The sequence below is a fragment of the Ctenopharyngodon idella genome, chromosome 10 (genome assembly GCF_019924925.1).
Source record: "Ctenopharyngodon idella isolate HZGC_01 chromosome 10, HZGC01, whole genome shotgun sequence".
In the NCBI taxonomy this organism is placed as follows: Eukaryota; Metazoa; Chordata; class Actinopteri; order Cypriniformes; family Xenocyprididae; genus Ctenopharyngodon; species Ctenopharyngodon idella.
In genome coordinates, this window is record NC_067229.1 from 29,642,127 (window position 1) to 29,660,046 (window position 17,920).

The 17,920-nt window shown below is 37.4% G+C and overlaps 2 protein-coding genes across 2 annotated transcripts; one reads left to right on the top strand and one right to left on the bottom strand.

The window, feature by feature from the left end:
- Window positions 1–73: 73 nt before the first annotated feature.
- ndufa8 (NADH:ubiquinone oxidoreductase subunit A8) lies at window positions 74–4,326 on the bottom strand. The gene is made up of 4 exons (XM_051910683.1): window positions 4,148–4,326; window positions 3,456–3,619; window positions 479–644; window positions 74–379 (listed from the first exon to the last, which is right to left on the bottom strand). Exons 1-4 carry the CDS (start codon window positions 4,196–4,198, stop codon window positions 242–244), a joined length of 519 nt encoding a protein of 172 aa, XP_051766643.1. The 5' UTR covers window positions 4,199–4,326; the 3' UTR covers window positions 74–241.
- A 36-nt stretch (window positions 4,327–4,362) lies between these two features.
- Window positions 4,363–17,857, top strand: morn5 (MORN repeat containing 5). Its single transcript, XM_051910682.1, has 5 exons — window positions 4,363–4,621; window positions 5,205–5,352; window positions 5,866–5,977; window positions 6,086–6,217; window positions 16,280–17,857. Exons 1-5 carry the CDS (start codon window positions 4,488–4,490, stop codon window positions 16,372–16,374), a joined length of 621 nt encoding a protein of 206 aa, XP_051766642.1. The 5' UTR covers window positions 4,363–4,487; the 3' UTR covers window positions 16,375–17,857.
- The last annotated feature ends 63 nt before the right edge of the window (window positions 17,858–17,920 follow it).

The following is a 17,920-nucleotide window of genomic DNA, read 5'->3' on the forward strand; positions in this document are numbered from 1 at the left end:
AGTTGTACTGAACCCAGAACATTCTTAACAGTCAAAACTATATGAAGTACACAAAAAGCAACCTGAAGCCAAGTTTAAATTAAATCTTTTTTAATTCGATAACATGTTTTGAGTGAACAAAATTTATTAACATTTCTACACAATACGTTAGGATAACAGCGCAACCACTGGCACACTGTCTCTGGTCAGGAGCATGGAGAAGGAGAACATGATATTTATAGGACAGCGATTGGCCCTTTTTTTACCAGTTCCAGAAGAACAAGCGGCTGCCATGCTTGGATGGCTGTAGTTCAGCCTCAATTGGAGGGTTAGGCTCAGGTCTTGGTCTTGAATGGTAGGGGTTTTCAGGCACAGGTCGAGAGGTTGCCACCTTTGTCACCTGTGGGAGAGGTCAAAAATATGAAGTACAGGATATGGAGGAAGACCAAAACGACATGGAATATCGGTTTAAAATAAAGTAATGGATATTTTGACCCACTTTGGACAGATCTCCTAGATCAGGCCTCTCCCAGCCCAGCTTCTCCAACACACAGCTATCAAACTCCTTCTGCTGCTTCCGGCAGTGGCGCAGCTCAGCCAGGTTAGAGTAATCCAAACAGGTCCAGTACTCTGTGAAGGACTCGGCACAGTTTCCCTTTATCTGCCTGTAGGCCAAACAATATGTGATTTTAAAAACTAATTACATGCAAATAGTGGGGTTTACAACATGTCATAACCAGCCACAACACAACGACTCATTTTCTGTCCATGCTAAAAGCATGTGTGAAGCAAACGACAGCCAATCAGAACAGTGAAGGCGAGTCCTCTCTATTTGTGTGCTCTGTTGCACAAGTTATACATGGAAAAGCATAAACGCATACCTTTTATTTTCATGACATTCACAGAGCTTCTCCAGACAGCATCCTTTTTATGGTTGCCCTTTGTTGTAAAATATCCAATGACTCCTGAATAACCTTTTTTTGTAAATGTTTCAAGTTTGAGAAAAATGAAGTGCAAGACTTTGGTTCAATGACTTTTCAGGAATGAACAATGCTAGTTTACTAAATGTAGCATTGCTCATCGTTTCTTGTGTCGCACCTTGTAATTTGGCAGGTCAATATATTATTTGCTATACTGCAAAGACAGATATCCTTCGTTTACATTGATTTTGATTCTATAACCTTGCATATGTTGATATTGTAGGAATACATCTCATCCCCATGGTCATATTTTGGAATTTATAGAAGCTTATCCATTAATACACTTGCTCATTTATGACAGATAATGTCACTGTGCAGTTGCATAACAATATGAAAATACAAGACTACCCTTTGCCAGGAGTTTGACTGACAGGTGATCTGACCAATCATAACACAGACTCTGCCATTTTGTCTGGACAAGCAAACCAGACAAGCAAACCAGAGTTAGTAAATTAACATCAGTGGACTTAAACTTGAAAAATGGTGTGTACTGACGTCTTTCCGCGGTTGAAACAACATATCTTCTGATGTTCATTCATGTTTATTTTGTGCTGATGATCGTCTGATGTACCGCTTGAGCTGAGGTACTAGAGCGATCTGTCATGGCACATTAAAGAGCCACAAAAGAGTATTTATTGCTTGAATTAGGGCTGGGCGGTATGACAATATATATCATTACCGAGGTATAAAATGTATATTGTTGTAGATTTTGCTATATCATGTATATCGCGGTATATAAATATATAGCACTATTTATTTACACTTCAGAGTAGGGCTGTCACGATTCCTCGATTAAATTCGAGTACTTGATTTTTAAAAAATCCTCGATTGCAGTTTACAAAATACCAGAAGTGGTGCTTTTTATGGATGAGAATCCATGAACCGCATTATTAGACCATTTCCTAAAGCGCGATGTATTAAAACCATTTAAAAATCACGACATGGCATAGTGCTGTTGTGAATTCACAAAGGCTGCGATTAAATTAAACAAATACATGCGCTGCGGGTTTAATTAATTATATGCGTGTAGGTGAAGTGCATATCAGACAGTAAATGCTGCTCCACACAAACTCAGTATCTAGTATTGGGTTTGTTTGGGTTTTCAATAACGTGCATTTGGTAAAGCATATAAAGTCTGACATGCTTTGCGTCAGAGCAGGATGTGCTTTATGTTTAAAAAGAGTTATAAGTGCAATTTATCCTGAAGAGGAACTCAGTGCGGTGCCCGTGCTCACTGGCATACTGCCAAAGTGTGCGCACAGAAAGCTGCCTCTCTCAGAAGGCAATCGTAAATTTGGGACAGGCTCGATGTTGAAAAATTTTATTAAAGCACATTAAGCAGTGAAAAAGAACTCAATGTGGTACACACGCTGACTGACACACAGCGTAAGTGTGTCCACAGAAAGCTGCGTCTCTCGGTGTGCGACTGCGAATTCAGTTCTCTTTCACATCTTATTGTGCTTGAATGGTCGAATACACACGCAATTATGTCAAAATGCCCATCGTGTGGAGTATTCACATAAACACAGACGGTTATGTCTCAAGTGAAAGTAAACAGTTGGGTCTAATCCAGATGTGTATCAGTATAATGGATATAAAGTGACAGCAGCCTAATATACCTACCTTCTGCTCTCTGTGTCATTAATGTGAATCAAGCCAAAGAGAAAATAACTTACTGCTCTTTACGTTTGATTACATTTCTGTACTAATTCTAACTACATGTTAAATAAAACCTATTGTACCTGAAAAACTTAATTTGTTTAATTCTTATTTTTGTTATATTGTATTTGTCCTATTGTTCGTAATTTGCTTCTTTTTTCTTATTTTTAATAACAGAAATGAGATAAAATAACACAAAATAACTATATCATGATATATATCGTTATCATGAAATAAAATTTCTCATATCATGAAATAAGAATTTGGTCATATCGCCCACCCCTACTAATGACAAAATTTGAAAGATGACACTTGTTCCATACCAAAAGTAACCTGATCAGTCTCGTTGTCAGTGTACACTTTGCTCCGCGATGCATTTTTCATTGCATGAGAACATGAGAGCGCCATGGCTTGTCAGACATAGAAACAGTATTTAAAGGGGCCGGGTCTTTGTGGAGGGCCAATTCACCTGTTTGTTTATCTAGCAGTGAGCTCTACTTCTCAAAGAACAATTACCTGACAAAAAAAAAAAAAAAAAACTCATTTGACTCATTTGAATGTTAGCACTGATTTCTTTTTATAATACCTCATTTCATTTATGCAAATAATACAATTCAAATCACAAATTTACTGTATATTATTAGAATCACACACATTTATACTCCTCTGTATTCTTCTATTTAACATCTCTGAATGGGTTACACCAATAAATCAGAATGATAAATACTGAGAAATAAAATCTGAAGGAATTGCTCATTTGTTTTTGTTTTTTTAAACATTATCTATCTGAACAATTCTGAAGCCAAATCAGGACAAAGAAGTGAAAGTGTTGAGTACCTGAAGAAGTTGACTGCACACTCATTGACTTTTGTCCCTTCTTTCATACATTTTCTGGGGTCCTTCTCCTCCCAGCGGCACAGCATGAACTCTTTGTTGGGCTTGTCACATTGAGAGCCATAGTGATGAGCAGCCGCCTTTAGTACAGCTGATGATACATTGACCTGCACAGAAAACAGCAAAGTCCTGAGAATACACATATTGTAGACAATTATTTGACTTTAAGTGAATGCATTGTTTTCCCCAGCAAAAAGAAAATACATGTATGACATTAAAGAAATCCTGTATAGTTGTGCAAAATGTCAGGATTCTTTCCAGTCCTGTTGTATTGAATTTGATATAATAAGATTACTGAGCATGTCATTTCACCCAATAACCAAAGTGCTAAGTCCTGCTAAGAAAAATGTTTTTACCCATTATGTTGTTACCCTTAAGAACACACAGATACAGTGCCACAAAATATGAAACCACTCACGCTTAGCAAACTGCTAAAAACAAAAAGACCAATGTAGTCAACAAATCAGTTATCCAATTCTTTCAAAATCCTGCTTTCTTTCTGATCTTCACTAACCAGCATACACTTTAATAGTAGTGGAACACATTTAAATGAAATTTACATGTTAACTTTAGCAGTGCGACTGCTGCAGCTTTAGGTTAACAACTGGTTGCGTTTTTCATTCTTTCAGACATACCTCTTCGACGTTCAGTTCCTGCAACGTCGGAATCTCAACCACACCGGGCATGGTGCGAATTTTACTGCACCAAAACTAACCAAAATGAATTTGACAGTTCACACTACAACGCAGCCCAATGTCCTCGTCGGCAGCAGGACGAGGCCCCAAGTAGAAGGTCAGTTGACTGCGCATGCGCGAAAAATTACAGGCGCCTTTAGACAACGTCATGCTCGTGGAAACTGAGACGCAGTAACGCCATCTTGGCTCCAAACACAACGCAAAGTTACTTTTCTGCTGATTTCAAAACCTTTTCCTAGTTCAGAGATGATTAAATATCGTTTATTCTATAACTTTATTTATGCATGACAGCTACATCTCTCCCAGAGGAGCGTTTTTAACATTACAAATAGAGTCGCGGTTGTGTTTCCATGGAAACAGTATCAACATGGAGTTCATGGGTAGCAGTTATGATGGAGATTACAAAAATGGCAGGTAAAACAACTTAATTTGATATGATTTATATGAACTACCAAACTGAATCTAATTTTAGGCTATGTGAATGCCATATACTTGTATTATGTAATATTTTATACGTATGATGTGTTTAAGATGCTGCCAGTTCCTGATTATGTGGTTCACGAGCAAAGCTGCTCACATAAAGGTCATCACAAAGGCATTATATCACATTCATAAAACAGTCATTAATAAATAAATAACTGTAAATATCATAAATGATATACCAGATTAAGATTTTTCAGGTACCTGGTACATTAAAATATTTGAAATGTACAAAACAATATAAACTGAAACTATTTCATATGATTTAATAAAATGTAAGGCATGGGAATTATGAAGTTTATATGGGACTTCCTGAATATTTTAAATATTTTTCATGACAAGGGACATTTGTAACCATATTTTAAAAATGACTTTCCTAGTAACAAAAACAATAACGTAATACATTTTCCTTGATGCAATAAGCTAATACTCTTGCAATATAAACAATACAATAATTTTGATAAGTAATAAGTGAGGCACGCAATCTCACTTCCTCTCATGATGTTGTCTTTAAAAGGATGGAGGGGATGGGTGACTACACAATTCCCACTCGCACTAGATATGTCGGAGAGATGAAAGACGGCATGTTCCATGGAAAAGGAGTGCTGCATTTCCCCAATGGATGCAAATATGAGGGAACTTGGGAGAAAGGAATATCCAAACAGGTCTTTTTCTCCTCCTAATGTTAATAATGTACAAGTATGTCAACAGCAACATATTTGATATTTAACAAAATATCAGACATATACATACATATATGCAAAATATTTTAAAGAAAGATAGCATAAGCACACTTTACAATGTTAAAATAATAGCTATACTGATCAGAATGAAGACAAAGAGAATTGTGACATATTCTGGTTGTTAAGCACACTTTACAATGATAAAATAATAGGGGCAGTTGTGACCTAATGGTTAGAGAGTCAGACTTGTAACCCAAAGGTTGTGGGTGTGAGTCTCAGTACCGGCAGGAAAAGGTAGATGGAGGGAGAGAATGAACAGTGTCACGTCACTCACTTATGAACTACATCTTTGGTTATTTTGCTAGGACACCTGTGTGATCTAATGATTGCATTTGAACACAGATGACGTTTGCTTTGATATTTTGTATTTAATGCAATGACATTTTGAGTGTCCAAATACTTTATGTGGATTAAATGTTTTTGTTACGCATATAGGGAAAGTACACATTTTCTGATGGCCTGGAGTATAAAGAGACTGACTGGGATTACTGTGATGGCAAAGACAGGCAGTTCTACTCTGAGAGGTGTAATGGCCTCAAACCAGCAGGTATGGTCTGAAATTACTGGAATTATTGTGTCGGGTCATTTATAGCCAAGCAGCACGATTCTTTAAAAATATAAGAAAAAAATCAACTCTCGCCCTGTCTTTGAATAGGAGAATCCCAGTTAACTGATCGAGACCCCCCGCGGCTCATCCCTGATGGTTGCTATGACAGTGGCGATGGCTTTTATGATCCCAACACCAGAGTCATCAAAGACTATGATGGCAATTTTCTCAGGAACGCAGGTAAGAGAAAGCGTCATGCAGTCCCAGAGCAAGTTTTAGTCTCTCTCTCTCTCTCTCTCTCTCTCTCTCTCTCTCTGTGTGTGTGTGTGTCCATGTGTGCTACCAAGTCATTCACAATTTCCTACACTATGTTCCATGAAATCCAAAAAATCTCAATATATTTCTTAGTCCAATCCTTTTCTCAGTCCATGATCTGAAGTACCTTTTAGTAAACATTTGCGTTTGGTCTTTCCACCTGGAACACATAAGGCCACAAGCATTCGAGTGGCGTAAATGGATTAGCTAAATGCATGTAGATAGTGTAGGGCTGAAGATTGAGCAGTGAGATTATAAGATAACTCATCTGTAGGTCTTTTCTCTTAGCCAGACATGCCTCAGTTCTGTAGTCATTTGAATTGTTTTCAAGGAAAATGTAAAACACATTTTCCAGTGCCCGACGTGGGATCTCTGATTTGAGGTGAATTCATTATGTCAGCCTTTTAGATAGGAGGCCAGAATCCCCCAAGCTACGTCACTGATTAGACAAGGTTGTGGAATTAATAATCCCTATGTTACCCTAATTATTTTCTTGAATGTGTGCATATGTTTGTATGTGTTAGGTAAGCTACAAGCTACTTATAATTCAGTCAGTCAGTCAGTCAGTCAATCAATCAATCAACCAAAATCATCAGCTTTGACATAACAGGAATAAATTACATTTTAAAATATATATTAAAATAGAGGACAGTTATTTTAAATTGTAATAATATCTTTTATCAAATATAATAACATAAAAATAATTTTTATCAAATAAATGCAGTGTTGGTGAGCAGAAGAGACTTCTTTCAAAAACATTAAACTATCTTACCGACCCCAAACTTTTGAACAGTATATATTAGTATCATTTATTTTTGCAGGTGCATGATACATTATTCTTTGTTTATTGTGAAAATATGATTATTTCCATCAGTACCAAATGGTGGAATTATATTTGATAAATGTTACCTATAATGGAATACTGTGTTAGCTTGTGCAATTGCATAAAACCTAACCAGTCATATGTGTTAATGTGCATTAACATAACCCAGAAGGATAGTTTTTAGCCAAATTAGCATGTCATGTTGCTCTTTGAAGGACAATTTAAGAGCAATGGATAGTTACATTAGCTAGTTTTACTTGGGTTCATCTGCAGTAAGTATCAATATTCCATTTTCCATATTCAGTTTATTTTCATTGAAGAAATAAGTAAAAGAAAGTGACATTGAAAACTATATCAGTTTGCAGGGGATGTGTTCTTGTATTCCATCTGCACGGTTTTTTAATTACTGGTCTACACATGTGTCAGACTTGCATCTTTGGCTGTTACACAATTTTTTTCCTAGTCCAGGTATCTGTATTTAGAACATTGCATGGGAATTATTTGGCAGTTTGCTGTATTTTCCAGTATTGTGAGATGTATAATTTGGTAAACACTGTCTAGAGCAAACACATGCAACACGATCTGCAGCCCCACCTTTCGTCACAGTCTGATTGTGAGCTTGCATGTCTATTTCATACATCTACAGCTACTATAACATAGGAAGACAGACACATCCTGAACAGATGTCAGAAGAGTTACTTATGGAGAAAAACTCATAGATTTTCTTCTACGAAGCAGAGTACATAACGTAAATTGGAAGCTGTTTATTGATATTGTTAGGAAACAGAATCTGTGTGTGCTAAAGGAATAGTAGCAAACATGGTGACGCAAATTAAAGTTGTCTTTGAGCAGTTTTTTCTGTCTTCCTTGTGTGTCGCCATCAGGCCCACACAGATTTTTCAGCAAAAAGCACTGCAGATTTTCATAAAATTGGAACAACCACCATTCATCATTCGATAACTATAAAGATAACTATAATGATAACTTTATTAGCGTTCACACCAGCGGATTATAACATTTTGCTTATTGTAAGCACACTGCATTTTTGTCATCTGCTGCTTTAAATCCTCAAGTTCTTTAAAGCAGGATGGATTCTGATAGGCCAACTACATTGTTAAGAATATTGATATTGTAAAAAAAATATCTGAGCTTAGCGCATTCTCAGTGCTGTGATATTTGACTTCCAAGTTATGAACTTAAGAACACTGATACGTGTATTTATGTGTTCATATTGGACAGTTATTTGTGTAACTACATATTCATACACATTTCCATGTGTCAGTCACTCCATGCCTCTATTCAGGGTTTGCAAACACACTGTCACTTCTGCGTCTGAGTGTGGTGTGTTCAGTCTTCAGATCAGATCATTTCCAGGCCTCTGGGATTACATCCTTACCACATGCGGCTGGAAAGTGAGAGCAAACATCAGAGACCAAGACTTACACAAGAGCGCAGACCTGTCACATTAAACCACATCCTGGTTATGACTCCCAGAGCCAAAGCCCACCCGCTTCTACAAGAGTCCACATCACAGACTTCATTTGCATTTACATTCATGTTCTAAGTAGAAGCTTTCTAACCAAAGCCACTTACAATAAAGTGGATATATCACGTAAGTCGTAGTTACCAGTTGTGACTGATCAACCTAGCAACATTGGCTCAGCCTGCATAGGGATAGTTTCCATAAAAATAAAGATTCTATCTATAGGCGGAGAGTGAACCAACTCCAGAGTAAGGCTAGATATGCTTCCTCTTTAAAAACACATTTACATAGAATGTCATGAAAATAGTTTGAAGTTACATGTAGCCTAGCAACAACCTACATATCCCAGTATAAATGCTCCAGATACATTATTTGTTATTAAAGCGGCTACGTTCGCAAACCACTATAATTTGAACAGAAAAACAAGCATACTGTATACCATGCGTGATTTGGCATAGCAGCAAATTTGAATAATAAATAACTATTGCCTTACAAAACAAAAGTTTTATTCAAATTCTGAATGGATTATATATCGAGCGCCCCCTTTATTATCACTAAAAAGTTGTTGCTCATCTCAATTCATTGCAATCTCACAAAATAATCAATGAAGCTGATTGCACATTGAATCTTTTATTTAGCCTACATAGGCCCGGTTTCACAGACAGGGCTTAGCCTAAGCCAGGATTAGGCCTTATTTCAATTAGGATATTTAAGTAACTTTTATAAACGTAGACTTGAAAAAAACATTACTGGTGTGCATCTTGAGACAAAACAATGGCACTGACATATTTTAAGATATGTCAGTACAAGTTGCCTTCAGCTCAACCATACATTTTAGTCTAGGACTAGTTTAAGCCTTGTCTGTGAAACCGGGGGATAATGTCTATACTTTGTTTGTTGTAAATTAACTTTCTAGGATTTGCAAGAGTGCACAACTCAGCACTAGACAAAAACGTTTTGAGCGGTGAGTGGATTCTAATTTAAAGAAATCAACAGATATGTTTGTGATTGGCTACATTGCTCAACGCTGCAAAACATGTTGTAGATAGAAACCTTTGATGCTCCTAAGAGGGCAAACACCAAATCTGTTTCGCCAATATGCTATTATTACGGAGAAAATGGATCCTAGACCAGCAGTTATGGGCAGTTCTTCCAGTCAGAGGTTTGAGTGAGAAAATTCCATGCTAATCTAAGGTCCGTGGCCAGGGGAAGGCTTGCCCAGCCTTACACACGCTCTGCCTATGATTCTATCTTTATTTCCTCAACCTCATGTCTTTCCAAACCTGTATGACATTCATTGTTGTTGTTTGTCCAACCAGTGGCAATTAAGCATGACGTCTAAGTCTCATGGAGTAGGGATGGAGAGATTAACATAGACTTCATAGCGGAATTCCCACTCAAATGTACATCTGGCCTTTAAATCAATGACAACTCTTACGTTGGAATGTCTTATAATATGGAATATTGTACATCCTATAGATTTATTTTTATCACCTGGAGGTGACGGTACATTTGTCAAAATGGGTGTGAAGACAGAATTTATTGCCAGTAGCTTCCCTCCAGGATGGAGGATCACAGAGGGCGCAGACACTGAAGAGGCAAACGAAGAGGAACCACATTCCCTGCGGGAGGATGTTTTTGGGAGGAGAGGAAAGAGGGACAAGTCCCGCTACAGCTGTGGGGCAGAGTAACAGTAGGATCCTGGAGGCAGGCGTGATGGGGGGTGGCAATCCCAGGCAGCAGCAGCCCAAGCTGGACAGGAAGGCCTGCGGAAATGCCCAGGCTGCAGGCCAACTCTGAAGCTGGTTGGACAGCACGAGAAAAGCAGATGGGAGGAAGCCCTGAAGAATCCCAACACATTGGTCATTTGAAGTCAGGGAGAGTAGGTTATTACAAGCAGCGGTTGCTGGCATTTCATGTAGGACTGCCCCTTGAGATGGGCACAAGGCAGACTGAGTCTCCTCCATATGTCCTGCTCTGCCCCAGTTGACCAGCTTCTCCTCCTCTTTGTCTTCAATCCAAGCACACAAAAGCACAGTAACTGTATACTCCAAGCAAAGTTTAAGCCATATGTTTGTCTTTTCAAAAAAGGGAAAATTATATGACCAAAAAACAAAAAAAACAAAAACAAAAAAACATTTAAATGACCAAAATAACAAGTAAATACATAGTTAGTGGTATTTGCTGTTTTAATATTGTCTGTTTTAAACCTCTAACCCCAAGTATTCAACATTGGCTTGTAACCGCTTCTGTTGCGGAGATGAATTATACCTCAAATCTTGCAGCTTGTTGAGGGGAAGTATGCTGTTTCTTTTCTAAGGCTGGAATATACTTCTTGACTTTTGTCCATATTTTTGCCCCGATTTTCAGTCTGGACGAGTCAATGCTAGTTGCCAAATGTCAGAGCCAGTCTGAAGATTTTAGGCTGCCGGAGTTATTATAGAAAACTGCGTACTGTATGATGGGAACACACTCTAAATTTTTTTGCTTCAGACTATGATTCCATTAAGTCTGTGGATATCAAACATATTTGATATTTTAAGCCAAATTTCACAACATATATTGTAGTGCATGACACACCTTTTACACTGACTTCCAACTCCCTCATCTCATGCTGCAAATCTGTACAGACCCTACTTACCATGTCTACCAACCCAAGGCTGCATCCAAATGCGCTTGGCTAGTTTTTTTTTTTTTCTTTTTTCTTTTTTTTTCATAACTCAGTACACAGAGTCACTACTACAGACAGTTCCTGTAAATCCATGTATGTTTTTATTGTCATGCATCTCCTGTCAGTGTGGCACATGTTTCTGCATTAGTTTGTTGTGTTAGGGAATGACTTGAAAGTCCGGTATGTGTGATCCTCAATCGTTTAGTGTATGATACCCAGTTTTTTAAAGTTGTGTATCTGACTTAGAGTTTTCATCTGAATTAAAAGAGGGGACCTGAACCATAGGGATCAGGACAGCACAGAGACTTAGGAGGTGGGCACTTTTGACTTGGACCAAAAAAGTAACCAACTAGCAACCACCCAGAACACCCTTGAATCATGGTGGCATCTTTTGCACAGGCAAGCAAAACTCATGTTTGCTTCGGAAAATGTAAAAATAGTTTTAATTACAATACTCAAATAATTCCAAAATGAAACACCTACTTGTCTCCATTATAAGATTCTTGGAGAGGAGGGTAGGACAAGGTTTGCCTGAAAGACTGCTGTAAGAACATGGGAGGATTCCTCTGTTTCCTTCCTGGCTGGAAAGGCTTTGAAACATGAGTGGGGGCGTCACTAAAGCCCCTGTCATTACACAAAAAACGTTTGTAATAAGCCTTGCCTAGCAGAGCAGGATTAGAAGCTTTAGGGACTACATAGGGTTTCCAGGTTGCAGTAAACCTGAAGCCAAGCAGGCAGTAGGAGGCAGGCATTTGGTTTAGGATGGGACTGGAAATCCTGTTTACAACCAGCTTTAATAACACTGTGTGTAAATGAGCAAGGGGGTTGATACACTCCATTTACAGTAATTAAATTTGATTTACCTGTCAAGACATACTAATATATAGACCATATTTCACCATATATCACCACTCAGAAAACTACAAGTCACTTTTAGTTCTATGAAAATAAACTTTGCATAGTATTAAAAGTGACTTGTAGGTTTCTGAGTGGTGATTGCCCATGCAGGGGGTTGCTGTAAGGTTGATATTTTGGGTGTTTTTTAGTGCATTGCTATGTGGTTAATAGGTGGTTACTTATTATTCCAAGTAAAATGATTCCATCCCCAAATTTCATTGTTGTCTCTAGAAATGACTCAGATCCCTTGTTCAGCGCAAGTCTTTGGGAGTTTTTAGCTGTCTATTGTCTGCCAGGCAAATCATTCATGTCTGGCGCAGGACAAGTTAAGTTCTGAATAGTTAATTTAGAACAAACAATAGTAACAGAGAAACAGTAATTCTTGGCTTAGCAAATATGTTGCTTTATCCTGTTAAATATTTGGGGATTTGAGTGTGATAATGCTTTTTAAACAATACTACTATTGACTTTTTTCTTACTTTAGCGTCTGTTCCTTGGTAAGACATAACTTTACTTGAGCCAGAAGCTTTACTGCCATTCGGTTTGCAATGGTCTCCTGCTTCTGTGATAATTGCTTAAAGGGTTAGTTCACCCAAAAATTAAAATTATCTCATAATTTACTCACCCTCAAGCCATCCTAGGTGTATATGACTTTCTTCTTTCAGACAAACACAATCAGAGTTAAATTAAAATATACTCTGGCTCTTCCAAGTTTTATAATGGGAGTGAATAGTAACCGATATTATTAAGCCCAAAAAAGCACATCCATCCATCATAAAAGTAATCCATACGGCTCCAGGGAGTTAATAAAGGCCTTCTGAATCGAAGCGATGCATTTTTGTAAGAAAAACATCCATATTTATAACTTTATAGACTATAATCACTAGCTTCCGGTAACTTCGTTCGCCAGTTTACAAGAGAGTCGAGTTCCGGTGTATGACGTAGGATGTAGGAATAGCGTAAGCTAGGTGAGAGTAGATGCCTCTCATGGTTAAAACAAATAGGGCTGGTCAACAAACTTAAAGTAAATCAAAATTGACCTTGTTTATTTTGTTAGCTCAAATTGCTAGTTCTGTGGTGAACAATTCATCTGTGCAAGTCAATCCACACAAAAAAATTGTTTTGTTTCGTAATGTTTTATCAAAATCTGAAAATGCTCCTCCCCTCTGCAACGGTGCCCCTTCTCTAATGACATCAGTTTGACGATTTGGGTTGAAAACACTTAAACCACTCCCCTCCGACCGTTAGTCTGCTATGAGCAAGAGATGGAGAGGAGGAGCGCTAAAATAAAACCCTGCCCTCTGTTCAATATTCCATTTCACTTGGAAATACGTCACAACACTGGAGAAAAGTCGTTTGCAACTTCCAGTTCACGGGGACTTTAAGCTCCTCCGACATTTCTCCTTAAAAATTCTAGTTTTAGACTTATATTTCGTAACTGGTGTTATGTTATGTTTAGCTCTATCCTCTGTGCTTCTGAGTTCGTCAATAACTAACCCTTTAAGCAAAGTTCACTCTTCCGCCGGAATCGACTCGCATATGGAAGCCAGTGATTCTAGTTTATAAAGTAACAAATATGGATATTTTTCTTACAAAAATGCAACCCTTCACTTCAGAAGGCCTTTATTAACCCCCTGACGCCGTATGGATTACTTTTATGATGGATAGATGTGCTTTTTGGGCTTCAAAATATCAGTTATTCACTCCCATTATAAAGCTTGGAAGAGCCAGAATATTTTTTAATAACTCAGATTGTGTTTGACTGAAAGAAGAATGTCATACCTAGGATGGCTTGAGGGTGATAATTTAATTTTATGGGATCATTTTCATTTTTGGGTGAACTAACCCATTAAGGTTCACGTATAAAAATCCCACCGCCAATGAAAACAGCCAAGGCCTGAGCCCCTCTTTTTTTAAGGTAACATCAAACCTTGTCAGGAGAGGATCATCCACCTGGTGGGAATACACACACATAGCTCTTTGAGCCTTGGAATAATCTCAGACAATAAACAGAGATCCTAAATCCATTAATAAAGTGCGGCTCTGTTTGGAAGGAAACACTTTTCCTTTTGATTATATTTTAGGGATTAAGATAAACACCTCATAACAAGGTACCATTACTGCTTCCCTTCTGACTCCTGGGCTTTGATCGTGGACTGTGTATCATATTTAATAGGCCACCTGAATGACGGCTCAACGCGAACATGTGGAAAGGAGGCTCAAATAAAGTGAGAAGGAAAAATTAAGAAAAAATGGCATTTTGTATTTTGCACAAAATACAGGCATATAGCTAAAATAAGTTTAAGAAAGAAAAAAAAAGCAAATGTTGGGAAGTTAAAAAAAAAGCCCAAAAAAGTGACTGTACTTTCTCATTAATAAAAAAAAAAAAATTATACTAGCACATAAAAAAATAAAATAAAAAAAAAGATTCAGAGAAAAGACAAGGGCAAAAAAGGAATAAATTGATTAAGGGGAAAATCTGAATAAAAAGCCAAGAAAAAGAAACTAAACATTAGTAATGAAAACAAATAGATTGTTATATGGGTTACGGAAATTCAAGGAGATGAATTTCAGCAAAAGTTTTAGGAAGTATGAGGGCTAAGACAGTTCTTTAAACAGCGTTCCCACAATGAATGTGCAATTGTGAATGACCTATGAATGAATGACTATTCCAGTCATTTGTGGTTACTGGACACAGATTTTTTAAAATAATTTTATAGAGATTGCACTCAAAGAGATTTACTTAAAAATATTTTATAAAACAAAAGCTTACATTAATTTTTTTTAATTCCCTGGTATTCTTCCATGACCGTGAGAACCCCATCTAAACAAATGGACAATAAGGACTTATATTTGTGAATTGGCCCACAAGACAATTTTTTTATGCAAGAGAGTGACTTGTGGTTTGTTGAAAGATAACTAATTTTCCAGGAACAATATTTAGGCCCAAATGCATTTCATTGTTGTGCGTTTTCCAAGTATTCACACTGATGTAATGTATGGTGAATTATAAGCACTTTGCTTTTCTAAGCTTGACGTCTATGGACTTACCTGTTATGCAGTTCAATTTGAAGCACTATTGTCATGTAAATCGCATGTCAAAAGTAACTGTTTGCAAGCCCTTTAAGCCCTCGACAACTGATACGGAGGAGAATTTATTTGCACTAGATTTGATGTGAGTGACACGTCTGCTCTGAAATAGGATTGTATTAGCCTATGAATTTAGCACGTGTATGAATGCCAGGCAAACAATAAGTACTGAGGTGCTAATTTCGTGCAAATATAACCGTGCGAACTCGGACCATTTACCGAAATGTAATTGTAGACCGACCCTGTCCATCAGCCATTGGTTGTAGCTTCCGCGGAGGTATTAATTGGTTTAAAATAGTGATGAAATGTTCCTCTCGAGTGTGACCTCCATGTGGAGAGCGTGAGGTGGGAGCGACTGAATAAAGTGAGATGTTAGCATGCAGCTGTCGCAGAATGGACCGGTCGCGTGCTGGAAAAGTCTCAATTGCAGCGCGCGGGAACCAGGTAGAAGTGGCGGGAGGCGCGTGGAGAGGCCGTTTAGGGCCATCGCGTGCAATTATCGACAATCAGAGGAGAGCTTAAGACCTGTTCTCAACAATGGGCCCAGTTCGCCACGTTCATGGGGGTGAGCGCTCAAGTGCGTGCAGCTGCGCGCTCACATTCAGCACCAGCAGCAGAACTACCTCGCGCTCCGCAATTAGCAACTCCTTTCAGTTTTAACCATTTAAAAAAGCAGTATATTATCCACTGTTTTTGGTTGCGGAATCATCTCTGGGAAGGGAAAGAAAAAAGGGAGTGATTGATTGTCGCGTGAAGTAGGCTGCTGAGAGCGAATTTTCATAATTGTTGTCTTAATCCTGCACGTAAAAAATGTAAATTGCCTGTAACCGCATATGAATGAGTTTGACACATGCCTTTTGGAGCTCGATTTTTGACCAAACAATCAGAAAGAAAAAAACACCACGTTTCTCATTCAGCCTACAAGTGTGCTATATGCATGCAGACTTCATAATTTTATTATAAATCTAGAAAACATTTTTTCCTTATCAGAATGAGTGAAATATGTATTTTCTGCCCTTATAGACGACGAAGAACACGAGTGGATTGTGCGGACATGCAGGAAGAGCTGGGATGAGTTCATTGGCCGCTATCCAAGAAGAAGCACACTAGAGAAGTGAGAATACTCACACACAGCTCATTGTATATGGATGTCATCTGAACATTAATGCAGCTTTGTGACATAAATTCGTTTTGGGGGGTTTTCAATCCTGTTATCCTTTCCAAAAATAATAGCCAATTTAATTTTTAAACTGAGTTAATATATATATATATATATATATATATATATATATATATATATATTCCATTTAAAATATAGCCTATTAAAAATAGTGACTATCACTACACTAACAACTGTTAAATTGTAACCCACATAAATCAGACTTGTATGTATTATGGATTAATGAATGCTTAATGAAAAACTACAAATAAAACATAAGTGTGGATTAAGTGATATAAGCATATCTACTGTATATTATCAAATCAACTATTTCTATATTGAGCAACTTTATAAAAAAAAAAAAAAAAAAAAAAGATTTACATTTTTTACACAATTAGCATTATTGTTCAAAGTGTTCTGTACTTCATTTTGTTGTTGTTGTTGTTATTATTATTATTATCAGCATAGGAAGTAAAAGTGTCCAACCAGAAAAATATATCTGAACAGCTACATAACAAACCACAAAAGAATCAAATCAGAAGAATATCGTTAAATTAGTTTAGGTTTAGGTTTTAAGGTCATTGCATACAGTTTATTTTAAAGACAAAATCATGTTTTCCAAGATAATAGTGGGGAAAACATGAAACTCAAGTAAGAAATGTTACATCATTGCTGTATTCTGCCCAAGTAAATGATCGGTACTATACACTAACATTCAACAGCTGAATACAGCTCAGTCTTCTGTTGACGTAAATGAGTCAGATTCTTGATCAGCTTGAAAGAAATGAGATGCAAAGTTTTCTGCACTTAAAAAAGTGTGTGCTTGTGTGCAGAGAGGATAGGTTAGTCAAAGATTACGTCTCAGTGTGTCTTTTGAAAGAACACGGGATACGAGATCAATCCTGTGATGTGGCCTGACAGGGAATTCCTGTATGTGATGCTGATGGAATCAGTGATGGAGTCATTACTGCACACACTGACCCGTGAAGGGTCTGCCAGCTCCTCCATCAGCCTGTGATTGCTTCCTGCTACACTCCTGCACACAGGCCCATGCATTTATACCACAGTCAGAAATTAACCAGGGCTCAGGGCAAAAAAAAAACACTAAAAGTGACCAAAACCATCCAGATATATTCCAGATATATATATTTTTTAAATCATCTGTTATCTGTCATTTTCATACATGTCATAATATCAGTAGCAGTCAGATGTAAAAAAAATAGTGTTCCCGCTCTTTTATGACAAAATACTGTGCTGGTATCAGATGGTAATACCATGGTACGAATGATTGTTGTCCTGAACTATATACTTCAAGAAATACCAAAGCTAGCACAAGTAAAAAACAAAGTTTTTATCAATCAAGAAAATGTGGTATTGTATTTTAATATAACAGATGTTCTGACTGAAAATGTAAATTAATTCGTTAAATTAAAGTATTTGCCATAAATGGTTGACACACTGTCTGATGTTTGTCCTTATCTCTTAAATTTAAAAATGCCTAAAAT